This window comes from Aedes albopictus, chromosome 2 (genome assembly GCF_035046485.1).
Source record: "Aedes albopictus strain Foshan chromosome 2, AalbF5, whole genome shotgun sequence".
NCBI classification, from domain to species: Eukaryota; Metazoa; Arthropoda; class Insecta; order Diptera; family Culicidae; genus Aedes; species Aedes albopictus.
The window spans coordinates 417,712,203-417,737,319 of NC_085137.1; the positions used below are offsets into that span (position 1 = coordinate 417,712,203).

General features: G+C 40.3%; 2 protein-coding genes across 3 annotated transcripts in view; one reads left to right on the plus strand and one right to left on the minus strand.

Moving 5' to 3' along the window:
- LOC134288495 (uncharacterized) overlaps positions 1 to 25,117 on the minus strand; it is a 674,651-nt gene that overhangs the window by 267,083 nt on the left and 382,451 nt on the right. The window lies entirely within an intron of this gene.
- On the plus strand, positions 6,390 to 21,389 carry LOC109417573 (phospholipid-transporting ATPase ABCA3). Its single transcript, XM_029869611.2, has 10 exons — positions 6,390 to 6,727; positions 6,789 to 6,978; positions 7,040 to 7,300; positions 7,362 to 7,616; positions 16,998 to 17,121; positions 17,191 to 18,574; positions 18,636 to 18,706; positions 18,765 to 19,126; positions 19,182 to 21,055; positions 21,120 to 21,389. The coding sequence occupies exons 1-10, from the start codon at positions 6,513 to 6,515 to the stop codon at positions 21,295 to 21,297; spliced, it is 4,914 nt and encodes a 1,637-aa protein (XP_029725471.2). The 5' UTR covers positions 6,390 to 6,512; the 3' UTR covers positions 21,298 to 21,389.

Genomic DNA, 25,117 nt, shown 5'->3' on the forward strand with positions numbered 1-25,117 from the left:
TTCCTGGAGTAATCCCTGATGCAATTCTGGAGAATTTCTGGAGGATTTCGTGGGGGAATTTATTAAGGCGTTCTGGAGGAATCCTTGGGGAAATCTTTAGAGAATTTCTTGGAGCTGTTTCGGAAAGAATTTGTGGAAGAATCTTTGAAGGAATTAGCTTAGCTGATGGAGTTCCATGAAGAACTCCAAGCGGAAGCCTTGGAAGAATCCCTTGATGAATTTCTTGAAATGCTTCAAAACACAATGGGGTCCAGTGGACACTCAACTATAGCAACACATTGAGATACTCGTAACATTATGAGGTGCAACAGTCACAATCGTGAAAGAATTATTCCGATAGATTGAAAATAAACAAGAGCAGAGCCTGAATACCCTGAAGGTCCTAATTCTGAATGAGTTTGGAAAGCCTGGAATAACCCATGAATGTACCAAAAGCATTGTAGTTGTGCACTGAGGCTCCATCAGCAGTATAGACTACATTTAACCTATTTTTTTCAATCAAAGCATGATACAGTATGTAAATACCGTAATCCAAACTCCAAAGTGTATTGGAGGTCATTTATATTTCACGGAGTGTCCAACTACTACAATATCGAGTTTCTCGTAGCATTGCGAGGTCTAATGGGCATCAAAGTGATTAAATTTCTTGAACAGAGTGAATACAAATGATTGTAGATCCAGTAGATCTTAAGAAAATGAACTCCAGAGTAATTTGGATAACCTAGATAACCCAATTCATGTATCGTGAATTTTCTAGGGGCATTTTGAGGCTTTTTGAGTACCGTCGACTATGTTCTGTGATCATTCATCGTGTATAGAATTTGGTTTAAAATGTTAAATTTGTGACACAACAGAAACTTCGGAGTCATTTGGAGGCCTTGGCTCTGTTCTTTGGACGGATTTTTACAGAATTTAGTGCAATGTCTCTTGAAAGAACTTATGAAGGATAACTTGAAGAATCGAACATATACGACGTTTGGAAATACACTCTCATAAAAAATCTTAATTTATTTCGTGATAGAATTCTTCAGCAGCGTCTGGAAGAATTTTGGGAATTACTTTCGAAAAAAAATGATATTAGTTATTATTTTGGAAACAATTTAACAGAAAATGTTAAGCAACTTTCTTGGCAGATAGTATATTATATGACTTTTAAAAATGATCATTTCAAATGTCTTTGAAAAAATTGTATATTTGCGGAAAATTCTATTTTTTGTTGTGCTTTTAATATAAGCTTATTTTTCTGTACATTTGGGGAAGGGATCATCATATTTTTTCTCATTTCAGAGAGCGAGTAATGGCGCTTAAGCCTAGGCTTTGTAGCCAGGACACATGGTGAAATGCCTTTGTCCCATCCCAGGAGAAGAGACGACACGGAGTGTGCATTAACCTTCTTAGCAGCACCACTCCCAACGATTTTATGCTCATACACTATTCCCCTGAAACGAAACGGTTGGTACGGTTGTCCCCGTTTCATCCTCAATTCAATTCAAAAAGGTTTGTCAATCATGATATTCATAAGTGGATAACCTGATCGCCTTAAGTTTTTGAAATATCTTTCAATCCATTAGTCTGCACAGTGGGCCTGGCCGTTTTAATATTTGTGTCACATCTCAGATATGCTGCAAATATTAATGCTGACAAGAAAATATCAGAAGCAATTTTGATATTTCCAGGATGCTTTTCAATACTGGCTGTGCAAGCACTAGAATAGAATAGAATAGAATAGAAAAGTTTAGCAACTTTCTTGGCAGACTTTGCAGAGAAGTTTCTGAAAATATGGTCGGAAGAGTTTATGTTTCATATTTTGTTTTTTTTTTTCAAACCATCATAACTTTTGAACCAATTTTCAATCTTTTCTTACGAAAGAAAAGATTATTAGATCTAGTTGTAAGATAAAATTATCGCAAATCAAAATTAGTTATCTTGGAAATGCAAAAATGGCCAACATATTCGTTTTTTTCACGATTTTCACAATGTTGGACCACAACGACTATTTATTTTTTAATGAAAAATTTGACTATTTTTATATAACTTACTAGCTGTCCCGGCAAACGTCGTACTGCCTGCCTACTGTGTTTTTGACGTACGGCTTCATAGGGACGTCCCCCGCAAAGTCATCTGTATGTTAGCCCCCCGTTCCAAGGACCGGAGAGGTCCCGCACCAAGCTAAGAACCTTCCCCGGTCCCAACAGCACCCACATACAAAATTTCACACCGATCGGTTCAGTAGTTTCCGAATGCATAGCGGTCAGACAGACAGACAGACAGACAGACAGACAGACCGACAGACAGACAGACAGACAGACAGACAGACGGAAATCCATTTTTATATATATAGATTTAAAAAAATAGGTTCTTCAATTCGGTTTTTGAGCTGCATTTTTTCGAAAATTTCATGTTTTGAACTCATATACATATGGAATGACCATGCGTCTCCATCATTTTAAAAATACCGTTTATTTTATTTATTTTTCTGGGTGAACTTCAAATAGTAAAAAAATACCAGTGAATTCGCCTGCTGCAGCGTGATATTCCTTCAAGAATTGCTTCTGACATTCCTTCAGAAGTTCCTTTTGAATTCCTCTATAAATTCTTTCTTATTTTCCTACGGAGTTTCTTCTCAGATTCCTCCTAGAATTCTTTCTAAGATTCATGCCGTAGCTCCTTCCGGAATTCCTCCAGAATTGCCTTCACAGATTTATCTATTCTTTCTAAGATTTCTCCAAATGTTCCTTCGAGGGACCCCAGGAGTTCCGGCGGAAACTACTACAGCAGTTTCTCCAGGAATTAATCCTGGGAATCCACAAGATGTTCCTTAGGATTTTCTATTCTGAGAATCCTTCCAACACTTTCTTCTGGCAATGATTCAAAAGTTTGAAGAGATTTTCAAAAAGTTCTTTTTATGATTCGCCAAGGAGTTTTTTAAAGTTTTTCTAGGATTTCTTTAGAAGGTCCTTCGAGAAATCTCTCAGGAGTTCCTTTACGAATACCTCACTGAGTTCCTTCTGGGATTCATCCAAGATTTTCAAGTTTGACCAGAAGTTGCTCCTGGCATTTTCCCAAGACTTTCTTCAAAGACTCCCCTTTGTGGGAATTTCAACCGTGGTTTCTTCCGGTATTTCTCGAGGATTTCTGTCCAGAATTCTCTTCTTCCTTTTATGATTTCTTCATTAGCCTTCAGGGATTTTCAAGGAGTTTCTCCAGAAGTACTAGGAATCATCTTGGAATTGTTTTTGTGATACCTCCCGAAGTTCCTTTTGAGATGCCTTCGGGGAATGGGATTCCTTTTGGAAGTACTTTTACCGGGATTCGCAGAAATGTAATCTCAGAAGGAGATTTTGAAGGAGAAGGAAATCCAGAACGAAAATCTGAAGAAGTTTAAACGAAATTGTTGGAAATACTCCATAAAACAATTTTGGGGAAAGGAGGAGGAACGCCCGGATGTGATCTCAAAGTAGTCCCGGAAGGAGCTCCTAAAAGAATTTTGAAATAAGTTCAAGAAAAAATCCCCCAAGAAGTTTTTCCTGGACGAATGCTTTAATTTTCTGAAAGAATGCCTGGAAGGATCTTCTTAATCAATCCCGGAGAGAACTTCTGGAGGACACCTGGAATAAATCCAAGGGAAATTTCTGAAACGATCCCATAAAGAACATCTGGTGAATTCTCCGGAGAAAACCCTGAAGATACTCCAGAAGAAAGTATGGGAGAAATGCATGTAGGAGCTCTAGAAGGAGTTCCTGGAGTAATCCCGATAAGAGCTAATGAAAATCCAGGATCATTACCAGAAAGAAATCTTGGAGATATCTTAGAATGAACTTCTTGGGAAATCCCAGAAAATTCTTGAAGAAAACCTGAAAAGAAGGAGTGAATTTCGGAAGAAACTACGATTGATATTCCCAGAAGGATGAATCTTTGAAGAAACTCTTGGATAAATCCCAGAAGCAACTTCTGGCCAATCTTAGAAAATTTTGGAGGAATCTCAGAAAGAAATCAAGAAGGTATTCCTGAGGGAATCCTCGAAGGAGCTTCTGGAGGCATCCAAGCCACACTCTAAAAAAACTCCTTGAGGAATCTCAGAAAAAAACTCCTTGAAAAATCACAGATGAAACATTTGAAGCATTACCAGAAGGAAGTGGAATTCTCAAAAAGGGTAATCCTTATGATCTTCTGACGAATCCAAGAACAAACTTCTTGTGGATTCCAAGATTTAATCTTTGGCGGAACACCAGAAAAAAACTGCTGGAGTAATTTCAGCAGGAACTCCTGGGGTCTCTCGAATGAACCTCTGGAAAAATCTTAGATAGATCTCATAGATAAATCTCTGAAGATACTCCTGGAGGAATTCCAGAAGGTGCTCCTGGATGAATCTTTGAAAGAATTCGAAAAAATCATGACTGTTGAACCAGTTGACCGATTTAAACTTCTTTTTTTTTTGTGAATTCTAGTTTTTAGAAAAAATACGTTGAAGGGGCTAAATTGTGTATTTGTGCAAAAAATATGCAATTATATTATTTTTTTACGTTTTCATGGTCTCGATACTCAAGAGGTACCATGGTTTCATCGACTAAAGTTTGGGATCACCTCTCAATATGAATCAGCCAAAAGTTTAAGGGGGTGCCCCAAACTTTTGATGCAGACTGTAAAAGTCACTGAAACCTTTTCAAGTAAGTATCCAGCTAACCATTGCTAGCAGTCGTAAGGATATGGTTAGGACAGCTGTCGATCGTTTGAGGATTGTGTGTGCCTTAACCTGGTGTGATGGTTAAAGCACGTGACTATCATGCCGAGGACCTGGGATCGAATCCCATTCCAGACAAACTCGCGTTATGTGAGTTCTTCCTTCGGAAAAGAAGTAAAGCGTGGGTCCCGAGATGAACTTGCCAAGGGCTAAAAATCTCGTTAATACAGATAAAAAAGACCTTGTCTACATATGAGTCAAAAATTAGTTCCAAACCTCTTTGCTACGGTAACCGAGGGGAAGGAGGTAATTCTCACGTAACGGTCTGGGACTTTGCCATCTACGCATTTTTGAAACTTGCTCAATACTTATTCTAATGCTAATAAAGTGCAAAAGCTGAATGTACATTAGTAAAAAAAAACATTGTTTTGTCACGGAAGAATGTATATCATCTAACTCCATCAAGTGTGAGTCATCCACAATTTAACGACTCTGATAAAATGTATGAATGGAAACTAATTGACGCGAATAATAACTTGTCTATAAGCCCCAAACAATCCAAGGCGCTGACTGCTCTACAACCAATTGAACCTTCACAAGGCACTGCTTGAACATCTCTTTGCTGAACGCCCCAATATAAGTATTACCACAAATCCATAGATAAGTTCAATAGTCGTCTGCGAATGCGAACCAGTAGATATCGCCTTATCAAACTAATAATCCATCAAATACCTGAGTGTGCAGCAGTGTTTCACGGGAGGTGAATTTTCGTATGAGTGTCAACTACGTTTGAACTAAGGAGTATACATATGCGACAGTGATAGACGATTAACAAATAAAACGTTTAGAAGAAAGTCACAAAGGAAAATTGGTGGAACATGGTATAGAAGATCCCTCCAAGATATGCTTTGACGTCAGAAAAAAGGCTTCCATCTCGTGACAAAGTAGTTCCACATCCACGTTAACCACTATCTGAGCAAAGCTGCCAATCTTCTCACCCTGCCTATCTTCGTGTCAGCACGGGAAGCTTGATGACGGATTTCCTTATACTATCACCAGCACCCATTACCGGCATGGCACCTTACAGCTACAGTCAGTGTGATAAAAAAGCCTATAACGTTCCCATTGATTTTGGTTGATAAGAACTGTGATAGGGTGATTGTGGCCATTCTGATAAGTCGCTGGGAGCCGACTGAAACAAAAGCGTACGCTTTCGCGACACACTTCAGTCAGTGTTTGCGCGAATTTCAACGAGATCGTTTCGTCGGTACCGGAAGTGTGAAGCGAAGTGGGAGCTTTTTGGTTTTGCGTGGCAGAAAAGGGTTTTAACTAGGAGGAAGAAGGTGAATATTTTTTGGTGGTGAATAGCGCTCATGAATTCGAAGTGCAGAACAAGATTCTGAATATGGGTTTATGATAAACCCATTCTATTTTAATCAACATGTTGTGGAAAATCATAGTTCAAAATAGTTAATAATGACAGAAGCTATCTTTTTATTTCTACAATCAAGTAAATTGTGTACATTCATTGATTTTTCTTCGGATTTTTTCGAAATTTACTATCATCGGTTTTTGAATTGTTCAGATATTTCAATATTGCAGACTGACAGCAGAGTTTGAAGAGTGCATTTTTCATTCAAGTATTTCGGCAAACATTGTTACTCATGTGAGAGGATTCCTCACAAGCAGTAATAGTTCGAAACACCTTATCAACCGATAATGACTCACTTTTTCCATGAAGCAGTTCAACGCAATTCACCGACAAGGTGAAGGTAACAACGTCGACGACGGTAACGACCGTTGAAACGGGAAACTCGACCCCAATATCGCAATGACGTCCAACGGGCAAAAGTTCCTCCTGCTTCTGGAGAAAAACTGGATCATCCAGAAGCGACACTATCTGCAGACGCTTTTCGAAATTCTCATTCCGGTACTGTGCTGTTCGATTTTGCTGCTAGTTCGCGGTCTTGTGGATCCTGAATACGTCGAAAAGACCACTGTTTTCGATCCTTTACCTACGGATTCTATCATCAATCGGTTTCCAGTGTACGTAAACATATAGATTTGGTGATGATTCGTTGAAACTTATAGTAGCGTTCCATTACAGTATCAATGGCGAACGAGTTGATCACCGGCTGGCCTACTCCCCGCAGAATGTTCTACTGGACCGTATTATGGCCGATGTCTCTGAAGCGTTGAACATATCAGTAGTCGGTTACCCGAATGCTCAGACCATGGAGTCCACCCTCATGGGCCAAAACCTGCTGGCTGGTGTTGAGTTCGGTGATTCCCTATCGGTATTGTACCCATTCGCCTTTGCATACATTCGCTTATAATCAACCTTCGTGGCATTTTCAGGACGCAACCAGCCTTCCGGAAAAGCTCAGCTTCGCGTTACGATTCCCGGCTGAGCTCCGATACTCCGCCGGACTGCTATCGGACTGGGAAACTCGCCTGCTCATGGTGCCGTTCACGCCTCGTCTACGCAATCCCTACTCGGATGACGGAGGAGCTCCCAGCTACTACAACGAGAACTTCCTCTCGGTTCAGACGGCAGTTTCCAAAGCCATCATCCGGGAGCGTAGTCCCGCCGCCGATATGCCCCAGGTGTTCATTCAGGTAAGCCCGGTCCCGAATCGACTTCAAACCCCTCCAACTCTAACCACGAGTTCTTCCACAGCGCTTCCCTTATCCGCCGTACTACGATGACCCGATCCTGCAAGCCATGGAGCAACTGCTGTCCACGGTTATCCTGTTGTCATTTTTCTACACCTGTATCGTAATGGTGAAGCACATTGCCATCGAGAAGGAACGGCAGCTCAAGGAAGCGATGAAGATCATGGGCCTGCCGAACTGGCTGCACTGGGCAGCGTGGTTCGTCAAAAACATTTTACTGCTGGTGATTGCCATATCGCTGATTACGTTGCTGCTTTGTGTAAGTATGGAGTTTTGTAATTTATTGCCCCTCGGTGATTGGGTTGTTTATGAGTCAGTTTTATGAAGGTTCCAGGTTCCAGCTGGCCTTGTGGTAATGAATTCCATTACAACTGCGAAAAATGGACTGGAAGCCTTGAGATTTTGATCGATCGAATTTAAAAGATATTTTTTTGTTATTTTCATGATTTAAGCGTTGCTGATGATCCTGCTAGAGATTCTGACAACATTTCCGTCTGTGGACAATTCCAGGAACTTTTTTTTATTCTTCAATCACTTGACCTAATTTACAGCTTTGTTGTCCACTAGGGCACTGCGACAGCGATTCCAATTGGAAGTTGTACTTAAACTTTGTACAGCGCCTAAATGTATTCTATTCTAATTGTACTATATCGAACTGGTTGACTTTGCGCTTCTGCCACTTTCTACCCTATCATGGTAGAATGATGAGCACGAGGATGTTGATGTGTGGCCGTTTGGTTGTTCCTGTTTCCAATCCGATTGGGGGTCCATTATGAGTTGCCGTTCGCCGATGTCCAAGTATCCGGATTCATTTGAGCCATGTACTCAGAAGAGGGTCAGTGTCAGCTGCTCTCAGGGGGAAAGAGCAACTGACGAAAGTGCCGGGGCTGGGATCCAACCCATGACCATCTGCTTATGAAGCAAACGTGTGACCAATTGCGCCACGGGGCCCGGCATTTTCCAAGAACTTGTGCTGAGAATTTTTCCAATAATATCTCTGGGAATTTCTCAAAAAATCTTTCAAGAGATTCTTCTAAAAAATCAAGTGGGGTTCCACAAGGAATCGTTCTGAGGTTTCCTCAAGAAACTTCAATGTGGATAACTCCAGGAATTCCTCATGAGGATTTCTCCTTAAACTCCTTCAGGGGATTTATCCCAGGATTTCAATCCGGGGAATCCTCAACACGTTCCTCCACGAATACCTTTTGTGGATTTTCATTTATGGATTTCTTCTGGGGGTTTCCCGTTTACGGATTCCTTTAAAACCTTAGTCTGAGATTACTTCAAAAACGTCTTCCGAGGATTATTTCAGAAATACGATCTAGAGATTTCTCCAGGATCTCCTGGAAGATTCCCAGAAAGAACTCCAGGAGGATTAGTAGAGATAAAAATCTGGTTCCAATAAGAACTCCAGAAGTAGATCCTGAAGGAACCTCAAGAAAGCTCTCACATGTAACTTCTGGCGGGTGTTGCGAAAGAACTTCTAGGGAATTCCGAGAAAGAACTCGTGGCAAATTTCCTTAATGCTGGAGGGCTCTCATTAGAAACTTCTGAGGAATTTACAGAACAAACTTAAAGGATTCCTTGAGGGATTTCCATGAAGAACTTCTGGAGATTTTCAAAATTAACTCCAGAAGAAACACTTTAAGAATTCCCAGATGAAAGTCTTGGAGGATACCCAGAAGGTACTCTTTGGAGATGTTCAGTAGGAAAATTTATACTGAACACTTCTGGAGGGAATCCAGCAGAAGTTCTTGGAGGAATCCAAGAAAGAAGCTGTGAATTAGAAGAAACTTCATCAAGAATCCCAAAAGGAACTCAGAAACTCCAGAAAAAACTATTTGAGAACTTTCTGGACGAATCTTGAAGGCATCTGGGCCTTGCAGTCTTCGGTGCGCAATCCTGGAAAAGTTTTCTGAAAGAATGACAAAAGGAACTTTGTGAAGAATCTAGAATCTTGTGCAAAACCTAGAAGGAATTGAAATCCATGGTGGAACTCCTGAAGGAATTCCCGTAGACTCCTGGAGAAATCCCAGGTGTCAGACCCCTTTTTTAGGCATCCAAACAGAAACTTCTTCGGAATTTTTAGAGATAACCAAGTGGAAGCGTATCATGAGATTTCCTGAAGGTCCCAGAAGAAACTATGGGAGCGCATCCTGAAGCTTCTATTTAATGATAATTTCAAAGGAATTTCTGGAGAAACCCCGGAGGCACTTCTGGTGGAATTTCTGCAGTAACTCCTCTTCAATTAGGCAGAGGAAAAACCAAGGGGAATTTTAAGGGGAACTTCTGCGAACCTCAAAAGAAACTTCTTGAGGAACGCTCAATATTTTCATGCAATGGCATGCGAAGAGAGCCTTTCAACCGATAACGTTGGAGTCGTGGAAAAATTACTTATCCAATGTGTTTTTGTTACGATTCTTAAAATTCTTTAAAGAACTTTTGATTTAATTTCTGACTAGTTTCAATTAAAAAAAAAAATGAAAAATTTGCCGAAGATTTCATAATTTTCTCGAACAACTTTGATTTGAATTACAACATAGCGATTGAGCATCTTGTTTTAATTTTTTTACCGAAGTTTGCCAAGTAACTTAGGTGAAACAGATCGAGGAGCTCCTTAGAACCTTCATAAAACCGAATATCGGGTTACTAAAAGTTTTGCGAAGTTGCTTAAATAGTAGTGACAATTTAAGTTTTTACTGGGGCTGGAATGAGTCACCTACAGTTCGAGAAAGAGTAGAATTATTATCATCAAGAATTTTCCATGTCATGCTACCTCACCTGAAACTATTGTAGGGCTTCCTGCAGAAACTTCAGGATATTTTTCAACAAAATCCTTGAAAAAAAAATTGATAAAAATATCGAATTTTATCAACTTTTAATGTTTTGGATTTATGTGTTTTGTACATGGATACTTGTAGTTTCTATGGATTGTATCTGTATTATTTTTGGAAAGTGGATCAAAAATAAAAAAAAGGTACTTTTATGATTATTTGGCAAAACTTTTCGAATCTACTTACACTTATGTTTCTAGAAATACTTTCATGAGCTTCATTAGAAAATGCTCTTGAAATGTACGAAGGAAAGTGTTAGCGTTAGTGTTAGAGAAACTTATCAGAAAAAGCCACTTAATTTCCGTGGGAGTAGCTTTAAATAGCAAAGTACAATATTTGCAATAGTAACTTCAGTTAAATCTCCATAAATTCTTGCAAGACGAATTTAAAAAGTCTGCTACACAAAAAACGGAAGGAAACATGTCAAACTTTTTATAGTTGAAATATCAGCGAGATTCATATAAAATATTAGGCCAAAAAATCCTCTGAAAGCATATCAGAAGGTAACAGATGGATTGGCCTCCAGTTAGATTTGAGTCAACAAATTCTCCTAAAAATCCTTACTAATTTTCCAAAAGGCCACTAAAAATCTACCTAGGTAACAATTTGATGCTATACAAACGTTTCTCCAACTTTTTTAAATCAGCCTTCATTTGAACAAAAGCTGAGCACAAGAGGTACATTCCTTTATTCAGCTCCTAAACATCTAATTTTGGTGATTTTATTCAACCTTTAGCTGATTTGAGGTTCATCTAAAGGCTGATGTAAAGCTTGATATGCGCTTAATCAGTAATCAATTAAATTTATTAATTCTGTAAAAATTAAATAAAAACACTTTCGTGAGCCTTTTTACCATTAGCTGCGTCTATTTCCAGAAGAGATGTTTAGGAATCATTAAATTAATCTTCGAGAAAACTTGGAATTGAACTCGGGCCTCCTGATTTATAGTCACTCCCTTAGTACCTACACCACATACAATTGTATACATATCCTCGAAAACAAGAGCATTACTTGTTGTGTCTGAATAATCGAGAGCATAAGTTGAACTAAGTCTGTATTGAGGCTGAAGAAGCGGTGTGGACTTCACGAAAACCGCATGCTTGAGTCAGCTGTCAAAAATTATTTGATTAAAGGTTGAGCAACAGATGATTAATGCCACATGTTGATGTATGTTTCAAAGCTAGTTACCCAGATGAATAAAATTCCATTCAAATTGATATTCAGCCATCTATGTATTGCTGATTAAAGAGGTTGAACAAGCCATACTTCAGACCAATATTCAGCTGTCATTGTGTTCAGCCATTGATACCGTAAACCAGCTATTGATCAGCTAATACTCTAACTGTTCAGAATTCATTGTTACTTGGGTATTTATTTTACAAGTGTTTACCTCAGGAGTTTTACTAACAACCTTAACAGACTTATAGGAAATATCTTGAAAGTAAAAAAAAACTTTTTAAATTCTGTAAGAAACCCAGCACTTTCTAGAATTCACTACTGATACTTAGTTTAAATGTTCTAAAATAAGCTTAATTCCAAACTTTTTGAGAACTCGTTTTAATTTGAATAGCTTCCTTCGAGTAGTTTTCTTGCATAATCTATCTTGTTTTCCAAAAAATGTCTGGTACTGACAAGAAATCTCTTGGATAAAAATGAAAAAATCTATACAATTGTTCAGAAATTCTCCATAAAAATGAATCAGAGCAATCTTCACCACGGTTGAAAAAAAATCCGAAGCACCCGAAGAATGTGAGTTTTTGTTTTGTCTTTACGCCACACCGCAACCTCTCTCTTTCACAGAAGGAGGTAAGAAGAGCATAAAAATCCTCTAGTCACTCACACCGAAACTTTAAAAGTGGTTCTTTGACGACTTTGATAAGAATTTTGGAACAAAAATATAGAGCGATAAAACGACTTGTTCTAGTGCCACCCTATGAAAACTATGGGAAAATGCTCCAAATTTGGCCAAAACAGCTTTTTGGTATTATAAGGTTTCTATGAAAAATTTAAAAAAAAAATGCCGAAGATTTTCGAGTTTTCTCGAAGAATGTTGATTTGGATTACAACAAATTATTTCCAACAACTGTCATAGAGCAGTCTTTATGAATAATACAAAAGTTAAATTACCATAATACACGAACATAAAAACTACTAAGAAATAATCAAAAACTTGATTAATACTTATATCATTCCTTAACATTCACCGATGCAAAAATAAAACGGTGTTCAAAGGATATTTTCGTCAAAAACAACCAAAATTAATCTGGCCAAGCTACACGTTCAAAATGGCTCGTCAGCCGAACTGGGAGAACAAGCTACGTCGAGACTTGGCAGTATTCTCAAGTGGAAATAGAATAAGAAATTTTTGAACCAAAGCTTAGTTAGTAACTTAAGACAAACAGATTCAGGATGTCGTTAGAGCCTTTATAAAACCAAATTCTCTTTTAGAATTTTCCAAACAAGCTTTCTACCTAAATCTTTTGCGGGATTTTATTCAGTGGATTCAAGATAACACAGAGAAATATTTCTACAAAATTCGTGTATTTTTTTCTAAAAATAACTGAATTATATCAACTGGAATACATAAAAAATAAGAATAATCTCAGTAGTTTTTTTAGAAAATGGCTCGGGAATTTTAATTTTTTTTAATGCATAAACCTTAATAATGAAGTACATTATTTACAATAGTACACACTCAGTTCTATTTCTCGAGCTACAATTCTCGGTTTCTGAGTTTTAACCGAGACTCAGCTAACAAGACGGTAGGTTACTTGGCAACAAAGCGTGTTATACTGATTTGCGGCCTTTGTAAGCTGAGATCTCATCAAAACTTTTAACTGACTATTCGGCTGTGCATATCATAAACTGAGATTCGGCATTCCAAATTAAGTGTGTAGCTTGAGTAAATTTTATAAAAAGTCTCCTGATAATAATTTTGAAAAGTCTTCTTTCTGCAATAACATGGAAATATCCACAGGAAAAATGTCCAGTAATGTCCGTGACTGATATTGTCCACAGGATTTTTCCAATATTAACACCAAATATTTCCCTTACACAATATGAAAGCATCTCCCGCATTTCTTAGCTGCTTCTGCTTCTTTTTCGGAAATTCTACCAAAGGGAGACTCCCATTCGATTCAAGTCACCAAATCTTCCTAAAAATCCTCAAACAATTCTTCCACAAAGTCCATTGGGAACTTCTCTTAATTGATTGAAGTATTTTTCCCAAGAACTAAGAATGTTTACTATGGTCATCTGAGAACTCATGAATCACTGGAAAATATCAAGAACATCCGTCTTCTATACATGAAACAGACATTTAAGAGCCTTTCCAGATATTCCTTCCTTTGAATTCTGGCAGAACATCAGCCACACCCACCAGGTATTTCGTTAAAATTTCCAGGGAGTTCATTTGAAGTTCTTCCAGGAATTCCTCCTGCAATTCTTCCAGGGATCCCTCCAGGGATTTTTTTTTCGAAAATTCCTGCAATAATTTCTCTAATGATTTCTCAATAGAGGTTCATTCAGAGATTTTGCCAACGATTCCTCTAGGAATTTCTGCAAGGATTCGTTCAAATATCTTCTTGCATCACACTACAAATTCTTGCTGGAATTCCTCTATCAATTCCAGTTGAAATTTATTCATGGATCTCTCGAAAAATTCGAGATTGTTCCTAGAAAATTTCTGCAGATTAATTTAGGAACTATTTCTGGGGTTGCTCCAGGACTGCTATTGGGTTTCCTCTAGACATTCCTGTTACGAATCTTCCATGGATTTTTCATGCAACACCTGCGGACAATCCTCCAGAAATTGCTGGAGGACTCTCGAGATCAATAATTGGAGATTGCAATAATTCCTGAAGAAATTCTACTAAGAATTCCTGAAGTAATTCCTGTAGCAATTACTGGATTTATTCCAAGAAGAATTCCTATAGAAATCCTTGTTGTAATCTCTGAAAGAATCATAGCAGGAATCGTGGAAGTAATTCAAGAGGACTTACTTTCAAAATCGTAGGAGGAATCCTAGGAGGAAATTCTTGAAGAAATTGTTAGAGATATTTTTTAGAAGATCTTTTAGAAGTCCTCCTGGAATGTCTGATGGGTTTCAACTAAAAACTTCTGCTCTGATTCTTCCTACAAGAATTGCTCCGATGATTTCTCGGATACTCTAGGAATTCCTGTCGGAATACCTTCACACGTACTTGCTACGAACTCCTACTGGTGTTGCTTTAAGTATTCTTGCTGGGTTATCTCAAGCATTTCCAGATGGTAAATCTCTTCGGTTATTTCTGGAGAACACGAGCTTGGTGGTCTAGTGGCTACCGCTTCTGATTCATACGCAGAAGGCCCTGGGTTCAACCCTGGTTGGTTCCTTTCCTCCTACTTTCCTATCATATAACGCCTACAAGTTATACAACCAAGCAAACTGTACCGCTTCACAGTAATCTTCACGCAAGCTATCACAGCTATCACTTTACTCCTGGCATCCACGCACCAATGCGTGAACCCCTATGCCGAAAATTAACATTTCCCAACAACACTCCGACATCTGCATGAAGGACCGTCTTTTACAGAAAACCGGTCTGTTGGCATCAAGTGATTGCAATCATCATTTCCCTCCCCATCACCACATTGACCTACATCCTGACGTGGCAGGCGCCATTTTCGCCTAAAAATATAAGACCATCAATACTCACACACTGAATATGCCTGCACGTCCCAAGCAGCTATCTCATTGGTTCCTTCAGTGTGAGTTGAGCTGGTCTAGCGATACTGGAGTAGAATCTACGGGCCGTCTATTGATTTTATTTGTTTTCTTTTTCTGAGGAACCCATAGAAAGGTTGCCGCAGGGATTGCTGTATGAACCCCATCAAGAATAATCAGAGGAATTCTTGGTAAACTACCAGGGGAATTCCTGTAGAAAACCCAGTAGAGTCATTCTTGTGAATTTCTAAGAGAAATTAATGGAGGAATCTTTTGAAAAAATCCCTGTACAAATAACAAAAGTATCTTAAGCAGGAATATCTCAAAGAAATCCGAGAAGAAATATCAAGAGGAACTCTTGGAGAAATATATCTGTAAAATTTTCACAACCGTGTGAACCCAAAGGTTTTTCCAAGGACACTTATACAAATATTTTCATGCAATTCCTATAGAATTTCTTCTTTTGGATTTTTCAAACATTTCTCCATGGATTCATATACGAATGTTTTTCTTCGTATACCAACAGAAATTCATGATAGGAATCTTTGATGAATTCTTGGTGATTCTTTAAATAATTTCAGGTGAGATTTATTCAGTAATTGTTCTTAGGAGTCCTCCAAGTATTCACAACAGAAATTAAGGCAACCCCAGCAAGACTTCCTGGTAGATTCCACTAAAAATTCCAGAATCAACCCCAGAAAGAATTGCTGAGGAAATCTCAAGTGGATCTCCAGCAGAAATCACTGGATAAATATGCAGGATTTTAATTTTTACCACTGTAGGATTTTTAGTAGGAGTCTCAGCTGCATCAGCATAAGGAATTCTAGCAAAACATTCTGGAGGAGTCCTAATATCACTTCTAAAATTTCTCCCGTGATTCCTCAAGGGATTTTTCAAGTAGTGTTCTCCAGTTCAAAGAGGTGAACTTTATCGGAAATAACAACTATTAAAACACACGAAAATTCAAGAAAATCTCTAGAAAACAAAACAACGAAAACTCCGTTTTAAGAGGTCATTTACAAAAAAAAATAAACATAACTCTTAATTGACCATACAATGTAATAGTTTGTTCGGAACTTTCCCACAATATTTTTCCAATTTTGGGAAGCATTGAACTTTCAAACAGTCATTTTTTTTGGAAACAATTCCAATTTCTTCTTAAATTCTTTCAAAGGTTTCAAGACGGTAAACCTTCCGTAACTCGCGCGGTTGGCCACCACCGACCGTGAGTACCCCGCTTATGCTGAGTACAAAAAGCGAGATTTTTCAACGTGTTGTACAAAATACAGCAGCGCGATCGCTCGAGGGTTAAGCAAACTTTGAAAATTTATCGGAAATATTTTAACGAACTACGACTACCATCTGAAGATAATAACTCTCGACGGATTTTTGTAGATCTTACTGGAACCTAGAATCTGCTTTCGTAACACTTGCGAAATTTCCATCGACCACTCTTTTAACGATAATTTTGAATCTTCATAGTTGTAGCTTTCACAACCAGAGGCGTGCACATCGCTGTTCTTTGCGTTTGACGTTTCACACTAGCGCCTTCTGTTGACGATATTGCACAACTCAGCGTATCGTGAAACATTTCCACCAGGTGATGGTAGTGTGAGCTGGGCGATGGGTTTTCACGAAAATTGTTGTAGGTGTTACGTCTGTTTGTGGTTTCATGCTTGTATGTTTCAAAGGCGTTGCAACCTTTTATTTTAATATTTCTTCTGTTTTTTGTTTGGGTTCAAGCAAAGAATAAAATTAGAAAGAATGCCCTCTCTTGTCTTTTTCTATGTAAACGTCAAGCGACAAGACAAGTGGCGCTCTCTAAGCGTTTCAAGGTGAAAGCTCTATGCAACAGTGTTCGTGATTTGTCATAAGAGAAGATGGTGTGCGTATGTTTTGGTATCCGTATACAATCAGTAACGCACACTATCGCATGAAGGTTGAACTTTCATCCGCAGATTAGCGCTGCGTTAGTGTCCCACCGAGCATCAGCGGAATGGGCATTCTTGATATTCTTATTCTTTGGTCCAAGTGATTCTCAAATTTGAATAAGAAATACACACTATTATTTTCAATAATTCCAATCATTCCAATCTTACAGGTCTCTATCAACGGCACCGCCATTCTGGAGTACTCGGACTGGACTGCAGTATGGTTCTTCCTGTTCGTCTACAGCATCGCTATCATCTGCTTCTGTTTCATGATGAGCGTCTTCTTCAACAAAGGTATGGCCTCAACGGAACTTCCCCAAGAGATCTCACCATCGTAACTCACCTTTTGCTCCTTTCCCCCAGCCAACATCGCATCCGGCATAGCAGGTCTGATGTGGTTCGTGTTCGTGATGCCGTACAACGTGACTGCGCAGAACTACGATGGAATGAGCACCGGCAGTAAGGTCGGGTTGAGTTTGTTCTTCAACAGTGCGATGTCGTTTGCGATGACGAGTACCCTTCGCATGGAAGCCAACCAGGTGGGACTGCGGTGGAGCAGCTTGTTCACGCCGGCCACGATCGACGATGGATTCAGCGTGGGAACGGCCATCATCATGCTTCTGGTGGATGCTGTGATCTACTTGGCGATCGCTCTGTACGTGGAACAGGTCATGCCGGGTCAGTTCGGAGTGGCCAAACCGTGGAACTTCTTGGTCAAGAAGGAATTCTGGACCAAGAAGGGACCCAAGGTGGAGGATGTTCCTCGAAGAGTACTTGAAAGACAGAATTCAAGGTACTTCGAGGCGGAACCCAGCTCTACGAATGCAGGTATTCAAACGGTCAACCTACGTAAAGTATTCAGCGGAAACAAGGTGGCGGTTGAAGGTTTGAACGTCAAGATGTACGAGGATCAGATCACAGTCTTGCTTGGCCACAACGGAGCAGGTAAAACCACCACAATGTCCATGCTCACGGGAATGTTTTCGCCTACTTCCGGAACTGCGTATCTCAATGGGCATGACATTCGAACGAATATTGAAGGAGTTCGACAATCGATGGGGCTGTGTCCTCAGCACAATGTACTTTTTGACGAGATGACCGTCTCAGAACATCTGAGATTCTTCGGTAGACTTAAAGGAGTTCCGAAGGTATCTCTCGCTGATGAAATTGACAGGTATTTAAAGATGTTGGAGCTGTTGGACAAGAGGAACGCCCAATCGCAAACGCTGTCCGGTGGTATGAAGCGTAAGCTGGCAGTAGGAATCGCACTTTGCGGAGGTTCCAAAGTCGTTCTGCTGGACGAACCGACCTCAGGAATGGATCCTTCGGCACGCAGAGCTCTTTGGGATTTGCTCCAAAAGGAGAAAAAGAATCGTACGATGCTGCTGTCAACGCACTTCATGGACGAAGCGGATGTCCTGGGTGATCGAATCGCGATCATGGCGGACGGAGTCTTGAAGACGGTTGGGTCGCCGTTCTTCCTCAAAAAGACCTTCGGCGTTGGATACCGCTTGATTTGCGTGAAGGGACCATATTGCAACAGGGATCTGTTGTGTCAGATTTTGAGGAGCTACATTCCGGATGTACGAGTCGAAACTGATATTGGATCGGAACTGTCGTTTGTGTTAAGGGAAAGCTACATTGGAGTATTCCAAAAAATGCTGGAAGAGTTGGAGCGTCGAATGACCGAATGTGGAATCACCAGTTTTGGAATTTCTCTAACTACGATGGAGGAGGTGTTTTTAAAGTATGTCTTTAACTGTAATCTTTACTATTCAAAATACTAACCATAGCATACTTTTTTGTAGAGCCGGAAGTGACACATTATTGGATACAGAAAACTCAAACGGTACTGCAATTGATACGACTAATCGAAACTGTAAGTCATTTCAAAGAAATCTCACTATACAGAAACGCTGTAATCGCATTTGTTTCAGATTCGTTGAACAACATGAACCTCTTGACGGGAAACGACCTGTTGTTCAGTCAAATCAAGGGTCAATTCTTGAAGAAGATGCTATCTTCGCTTCGCTCGTGGGGCACACTGATTATCCAGAATGTGATTCCCATTTTCTTCGTTATTATGTCTTTTGTGATTGTTCAAAGCATTTCCAAAGACCAAGATCTACCACCGTTGAAGATAAGCATGGATTCCTACAAAGACACTGTGACTGTATTGGAAGGTGATTCGGCAGTGGATACCAGAGTACAGGCCTATCAGAACATATTTAAGGCCATAGGTGGATCACATCGGCTGGAGAAGGTCCCTAATACGGTGCCAGAGTTTATCCTGGAGAAGGTAAGTAATCTGGAATGAAAACCAAGCTCAATTCAATAACTTTTCCTTATTGCAGTCCAAAACGGCAATCTCCGAAGTCAACGTACGCTACCTAGTTGGAGCCACCCTCAACGATACTGCTTACACCGGTTGGTTCAACAACAAAGGCTACCACACCGCTCCGTTAGCGTTATCGCTGGTCTACAACGCCATCATGACCGCCGAGTGTCCAACTTGTGAAATAACAGTCATCAATAAACCTCTCCCATACCAGCTGAAGACTACACTATCCATCGTCAATACCGGACTCAACGCCGGATTCCAACTTGCTTTCAACACCGGGTTTGCCATGGCCTTCGTCGCCGCTCTCTTCATACTGTTCTACATCCGCGAAAGAACCTCTCGTGCCAAACTGCTGCAATACGTCAGCGGAACGAACATCGCTCTCTACTGGGTCGTCGCCTTCATCTGGGACTACCTCATGTTCATGGTGACCTGTCTGCTGTACATTGCGACACTCGCCATCTTCCAAGAAGAAGGTTGGTCGTCCTTCGAAGAGCTTGGCCGTGTATTCCTCTTGCTGATGCTGTTTGGAGTGGCGTTCCTTCCAACCACCTATCTCTGCTCGTTCCTGTTCGCCGTTCCGGCCACCGGTTTCGTTGTAGTCATGTTGATCAACATCGCTTCCGGTGCGATATTCTTCACCGCCGTCACCTTGCTCAAGTTCGATGGCATTGATCTGGACGACATTGGCAACGCTCTCGAGTGGGTCTTCATGTTCTTCCCGAACTTTGTACTGACGCATGGATTGAACAACATCAACCAGATCACTAGTACTAACATATTCTGCAAGAAGCAGTGCGACGTTTTGGAAGGATGTACAATGGAAAACGTTTGCAAGTTGAATGCACGGTGCTGCGTTCCAGATGTGTTCTCCTTCGAAGAGCTCGGAATCAATCGCAACCTGCTGTTCCTTGCTTTCGTCGGAGCGTCATCGTTTTGTGTGATCCTGGCGTTGGAATACCGTTTGCTACATAGACTCATCGATCTTGTGTTCAAACGCAAGAATCCTTGGACTCCTGCACCACTTGATGAAGATTCGGACGTTTCGGCTGAGAAGAAACGCGTTCAAGCAATGTCTTCCATCGATCGTAACCAGTACAGCTTGGTGATGAAGGACTTGACGAAGTACTACAAAAGCTTCCTAGCGGTGAACAACCTCTCGGTGGCGATCGATCGTTCAGAGTGCTTCGGACTGCTGGGAGTCAATGGAGCTGGCAAGACCACAACGTTCAAGATGATGACCGGAGATGAGAGCTTTTCATCCGGAGAAGCGTGGGTTAAAGGTGTAAGCTTAACAACCAACATGAGCACTGTTTATCAGAAAATTGGCTACTGCCCGCAATTCGATGCACTGCTAGACGATCTTACAGGACGTGAAACGCTTAAGATGTATGCGCTGCTGCGAGGAGTTCGCCCCGTAGACGTCGGTAATGTATCGCTGACACTGGCGGAAGACCTGAATTTCCTGAAGCACATCGACAAGAAGACAAAGGAGTACAGCGGAGGAAACAAGCGAAAGTTGAGCACGGCTTTGGCCTTGATGGGCAATCCATCGGTTGTGTATCTGGATGAACCGACGACCGGCATGGACCCGGGAGCGAAGCGCCAGTTCTGGGACATGATCTGTAAAGTGAGGAGTTCGGGCAAATCGATCGTACTGACGTCGCACAGCATGGAGGAATGCGAAGCGTTGTGCACTCGGTTGGCAATCATGGTTAATGGAGAGTTCAAGTGTTTAGGTTCAACTCAGCATTTGAAGAACAAATTCTCCAAGGGCTTCCTGTTGACCATTAAGGTTAACAAGTCGGAGGACGTCCAGGATCAGGAGCGAAGGACTGGCCTGGTGAAGTCATTCGTGATGAATCAGTTTGGCGGAGCGGTATTGAAGTATGTTTGATCGTTTTCATGCATTATATTGAATGATGACTAATGACGTGTCTTTCGATTACAGGGAAGAGTACCAAGATTCGCTGAGCTTCCACGTTCCGCAATCTGATCTCAAGTGGTCAGCTATGTTCGGATTGATGGAGTCCAACAAGACTCGGTTGAATATTGAAGATTACGCATTGGGGCAGACCTCTTTGGAACAGGTGTTCCTGTTCTTCACGAAGTATCAAAGGATAGTCTGAGCAGCTGATCCGTTTCAAATTTATATACTTCACTTATTTTTTATTTATTGGAGGATTTAATATACATGAATCTTGTTGTTGTTAGTATTATAGTTGCTTGGGTTTCCATTTATCACAAAAAACGTCTCTGAAACTTCCTGTAACGCCACCAAAATTCGCTGAAAATCCTCTGATATGCTTCTGAAAACTGCCTGCAACCTTCTGATAAGCCCCTGTATCTTCAAGGGTGAAACCACCTTTGAAACTCCCTCTAACCTCCTTGGAGCCCCGGGAAACTTGAGGTTTTCAGGAATGTTTAACCTTTATCCAAGGTTCATTTTTGGCTGACGTAAAACTATTAAACATTATTTTCTTTGTTTTTGCACCGATTTACAACATATTTACATCAAAATGAGCGGTCATGATTCTAGTTTGAGTATCTGAAATAGAAAAGGGCATTGGCAGAGTATTATAGGGTAGATTTTTCCCGGATGATGCTAAATTCTGCCGATACATGCATTTCGACACACCAAACGTCATGAGTTTACAATACAAGCTCACTTTTTGGCCGTTTCTGGCATTTTTGGTTACATTGGTCACATTGCGGAACCTTCCAGACCTTGCCACGAGGAAGTGGCAAGTTTTTCAAAAGTTTTGAAACTTGCCTGGCGACATGTCAAACTTCGTGAATTTCCGAGACAAACTCATTAAAGGATATTTCACGCATTTTTGGTTACACTTGGATCTTTGCAATTAATTTCTTCTGAATTCTTTGTAGAAATTCCTGATTAGTGCCAAATGAAATCTTGGGAAAAAATTATGGAAAATTTTCTTCAAGAATCGCTAACTGAATTTACAATACATTGGATCGTCTTTTAGTGCTATGGACTGGGGGAATGGGCATAAAAAAGTTTTGTGCATAAATTAATTAAGCAGTTTAAATGGACGAACTTACTTCTGGAGAAGAGGTTTATCTCCTGGATGATTGAAATGATGTCAAGGGGGTTTTCTGGGGTTTCAGGTACGCCTAACAGGAAGAGATTTCAGGGGATTTCAGGGGAACTCAAAAGAGCTTAAAGTGGTTTCAATGAGATTTAGGTGCGTTTTAAGAAGGATTTCAGAGGGCTTCACGGGGGTTTGAGATTTTTTTTAAAGCGATTAAAGCCCTTTTAGAGACGTTCCAAGAGGTTTAAGGGTCGTTTCATAACGATTCAGTGATCTCCAGGTCCGTAACCTCCGAAGTGCCGATGAACCCCTTGGAACCCGCTGAGACCCCCTTAAACACCCATGATACCTTTTGGCACTCTCTGAAACCTCTTGAAACGCCCTTGCGCCCCCTGTTACCCTTTAAAACCCATAGGACTCCCTGAAACACCCCGGAGACCGCTTAAAATGTCACGGCACAGTAGACGTTTCCCTTAGCGAACGAAAATCCGATAACTGCTACGCCTAACAGTGTCAACAAACCATCAACTGACGTAAAATGAACGTGAACTTCATCCGACTGTTCATTTGGGCTAACATGGCGCACCATTCTGACATTTAGCGGTGCGATATTTGACCATATTTAAAATACGCCCTTTTCAAAACATGATCGTGATGTTTTAAACTGTTCATAAACAATCTATTTTGAACGAACCAACTACATATTACTAAGAAATCCTCTAAAATTTAACGAAAATATTTTGGGAATCCCCCATAGTGCATTGTGGCAGCTATTTTGGGATTCTAACAAGTCTGTTCTTAACCGTCATGGCTAATGTTGCATACTACCGTCACACACTACATTCATGTTTGCCATGAATGTAGCATATGGCACCATGATTGTAACACAAATCAAGATGATGGGAGTATTAAATGACAGTTTTGCAATGTAGACCTGAAGTTCCAGTGGTTTCGAAAACTGCGAAAGAAACATGCGGATAACTTGAGCTAGAACTCGAGAACCGAAAGTGTGTAATTTCGAAGCAGGTTTCAGTGGTGCTTACGGTGGTTTCATACGGTTTCAAGGGCGTTACTTTGGGTCTGAGGGAGTTTTAGGAGGATTTCGGAGGTATTTCAGGAAGTTTCAAAGAATTTTCGGCGGGTTTCAACGTTACAGAGGCGTTTTCGGAGCTTTCTAAGTTGTCCAAGGTGATTGATTGATTGATTAATTTGTCTTTATTTAAGAGACTTTCAGTCCAAGGTGAGTTACACGGTGTCCGAGAGGTTTAAGGGGGATTTCTGTAGTTCAAAAAAGCTTCAGAACATTTTCGGCGGGTTCGTGAGACATTACGGAGGCGTTATATAGGCGTTCTCGGGGATTTCGGAGAGTCTGAGGTGTGTTACGTAGTTCCGCGGTGGTTTTAGGGGGATTTTAGTGGCATTTCGAGAGGATTTTCGACGGGTTTCAGAGACGTTACAGAGACGGGTTTGGGGTTTATTGGGCAATCTTATTTTGTAATGATCAAATTATTGATTGATTGATTTGTCTTTATTAAAGAGACTTTCAGCCCTTGGCTGGTTCGTCTCTCCCAAGTTATTGAGATTCATCCACTAAATAACATTTCAATAATATACTTTATTGTAGACCAAGTTTTGTTATTATTCTTCCATTGAAAATGTACAAATATGTAATAAACTATAACACAACAATTACAAGTTTTGAAACTCTCTTCAAGATTCATTGTTATGAAATTGTTATTGAAAGAACAAAATATGTTATTAAATTTGTCTTCCAGGAACATTTTTTTTTTGTTATGATTTATGTTATTTCGCCGGTTATGACAGTCAAGTTTATAACATAATAAGATATGCTTATAACATAAAAAATACTGATTCCATTATACAGTTATTATGCCTAAATAACATATTTTATCATGCTGTTGATATTCTCTTCTGCTCGGGTTTTGATTAATTAGATATGGGCCGTAACTATTAAGTTGAGAGTCACTGGATTTTTTTTTTGTTTTTTTTTTTCGTGATTAAGTCATCCATGAATGTTTCATCTGGTCATGCGTGAATGTTTTTGTTGCTTGATAATCAAAATCATACATCCACGATTATCATGCAAACTACAGTTTTTGACAGTACATTTTGGATCACTGGTCACTCATACCCCCTGAAGAGCCCCTTGAAACCCCCGAAACAACCCTGAGACCTCCACTTTGAAACACCATATGACCCCCTGAAACGCCTTTGAGACTTGAAGAAACCTTTGAAACGCCTCTCAGATCCCTCTTAAACGCGTATGAATCACCTCTGGGACCTCTTGCAAGCCCCTTTAAATCTGCTAACATTCCCTGAAACGCCCCCAACTATCTTTACTATTTTTAGTCCTGGGCAACCACGGTGGTGCAGACGACCGAACTGAAAGATTTCCGTCCTGGGCGATTGGCAGCCATCGCCTTGACCTGTGGCCAGGTCAACTTTTGTCGACTTACTTGATTTCTTTATTGAGGCTGCGCCGCCATGAGCCTCTGGGTCTGCCTCTGCTGCGATGTCCTGCTGGATTCCAGTCTAACGCTTGCTTGCAGATTTCGTTTCCGCCCTGCGTAGGGTGTGGCCGATTCACCTCCACTTTCGCTCCCGATTTTTTATTTTTTTTAATTTTTTTTTTATTTTATTTTTTATTTTTATCTGTATTAACGAGATTTTTAGCCCTAGGCTAGTTCATCTCGGGACCCACGCTTTATTTCCCTTCCGAAGGAAGAACTCACATATTGCGAGTTTGTCGGGAGTGGGATTCGATCCCAGGTCCTCGGCGTGATAGTCAAGTATTCTAACCATCACACCAGGTCCTCTCCAATCCCGAATTTCTGTCGCTATCGGCTTTTGATGACATCGGCGATGGAGCTCCACG

Coding starts and splice junctions, on each gene's coding strand:
- LOC109417573 (XM_029869611.2), top strand. CDS start 6,513: ATGACGTCCAACGGGCAAAAGTTCCTCCTGCTTCTGGAGAAAAACTGG. Junction 7,301..7,361: donor TGCCCCAGGTGTTCATTCAG/GTAAGCCCGGTC, acceptor GTTCTTCCACAG/CGCTTCCCTTATCCGCCGTA. Junction 19,127..19,181: donor CAGAGTTTATCCTGGAGAAG/GTAAGTAATCTG, acceptor TCCTTATTGCAG/TCCAAAACGGCAATCTCCGA.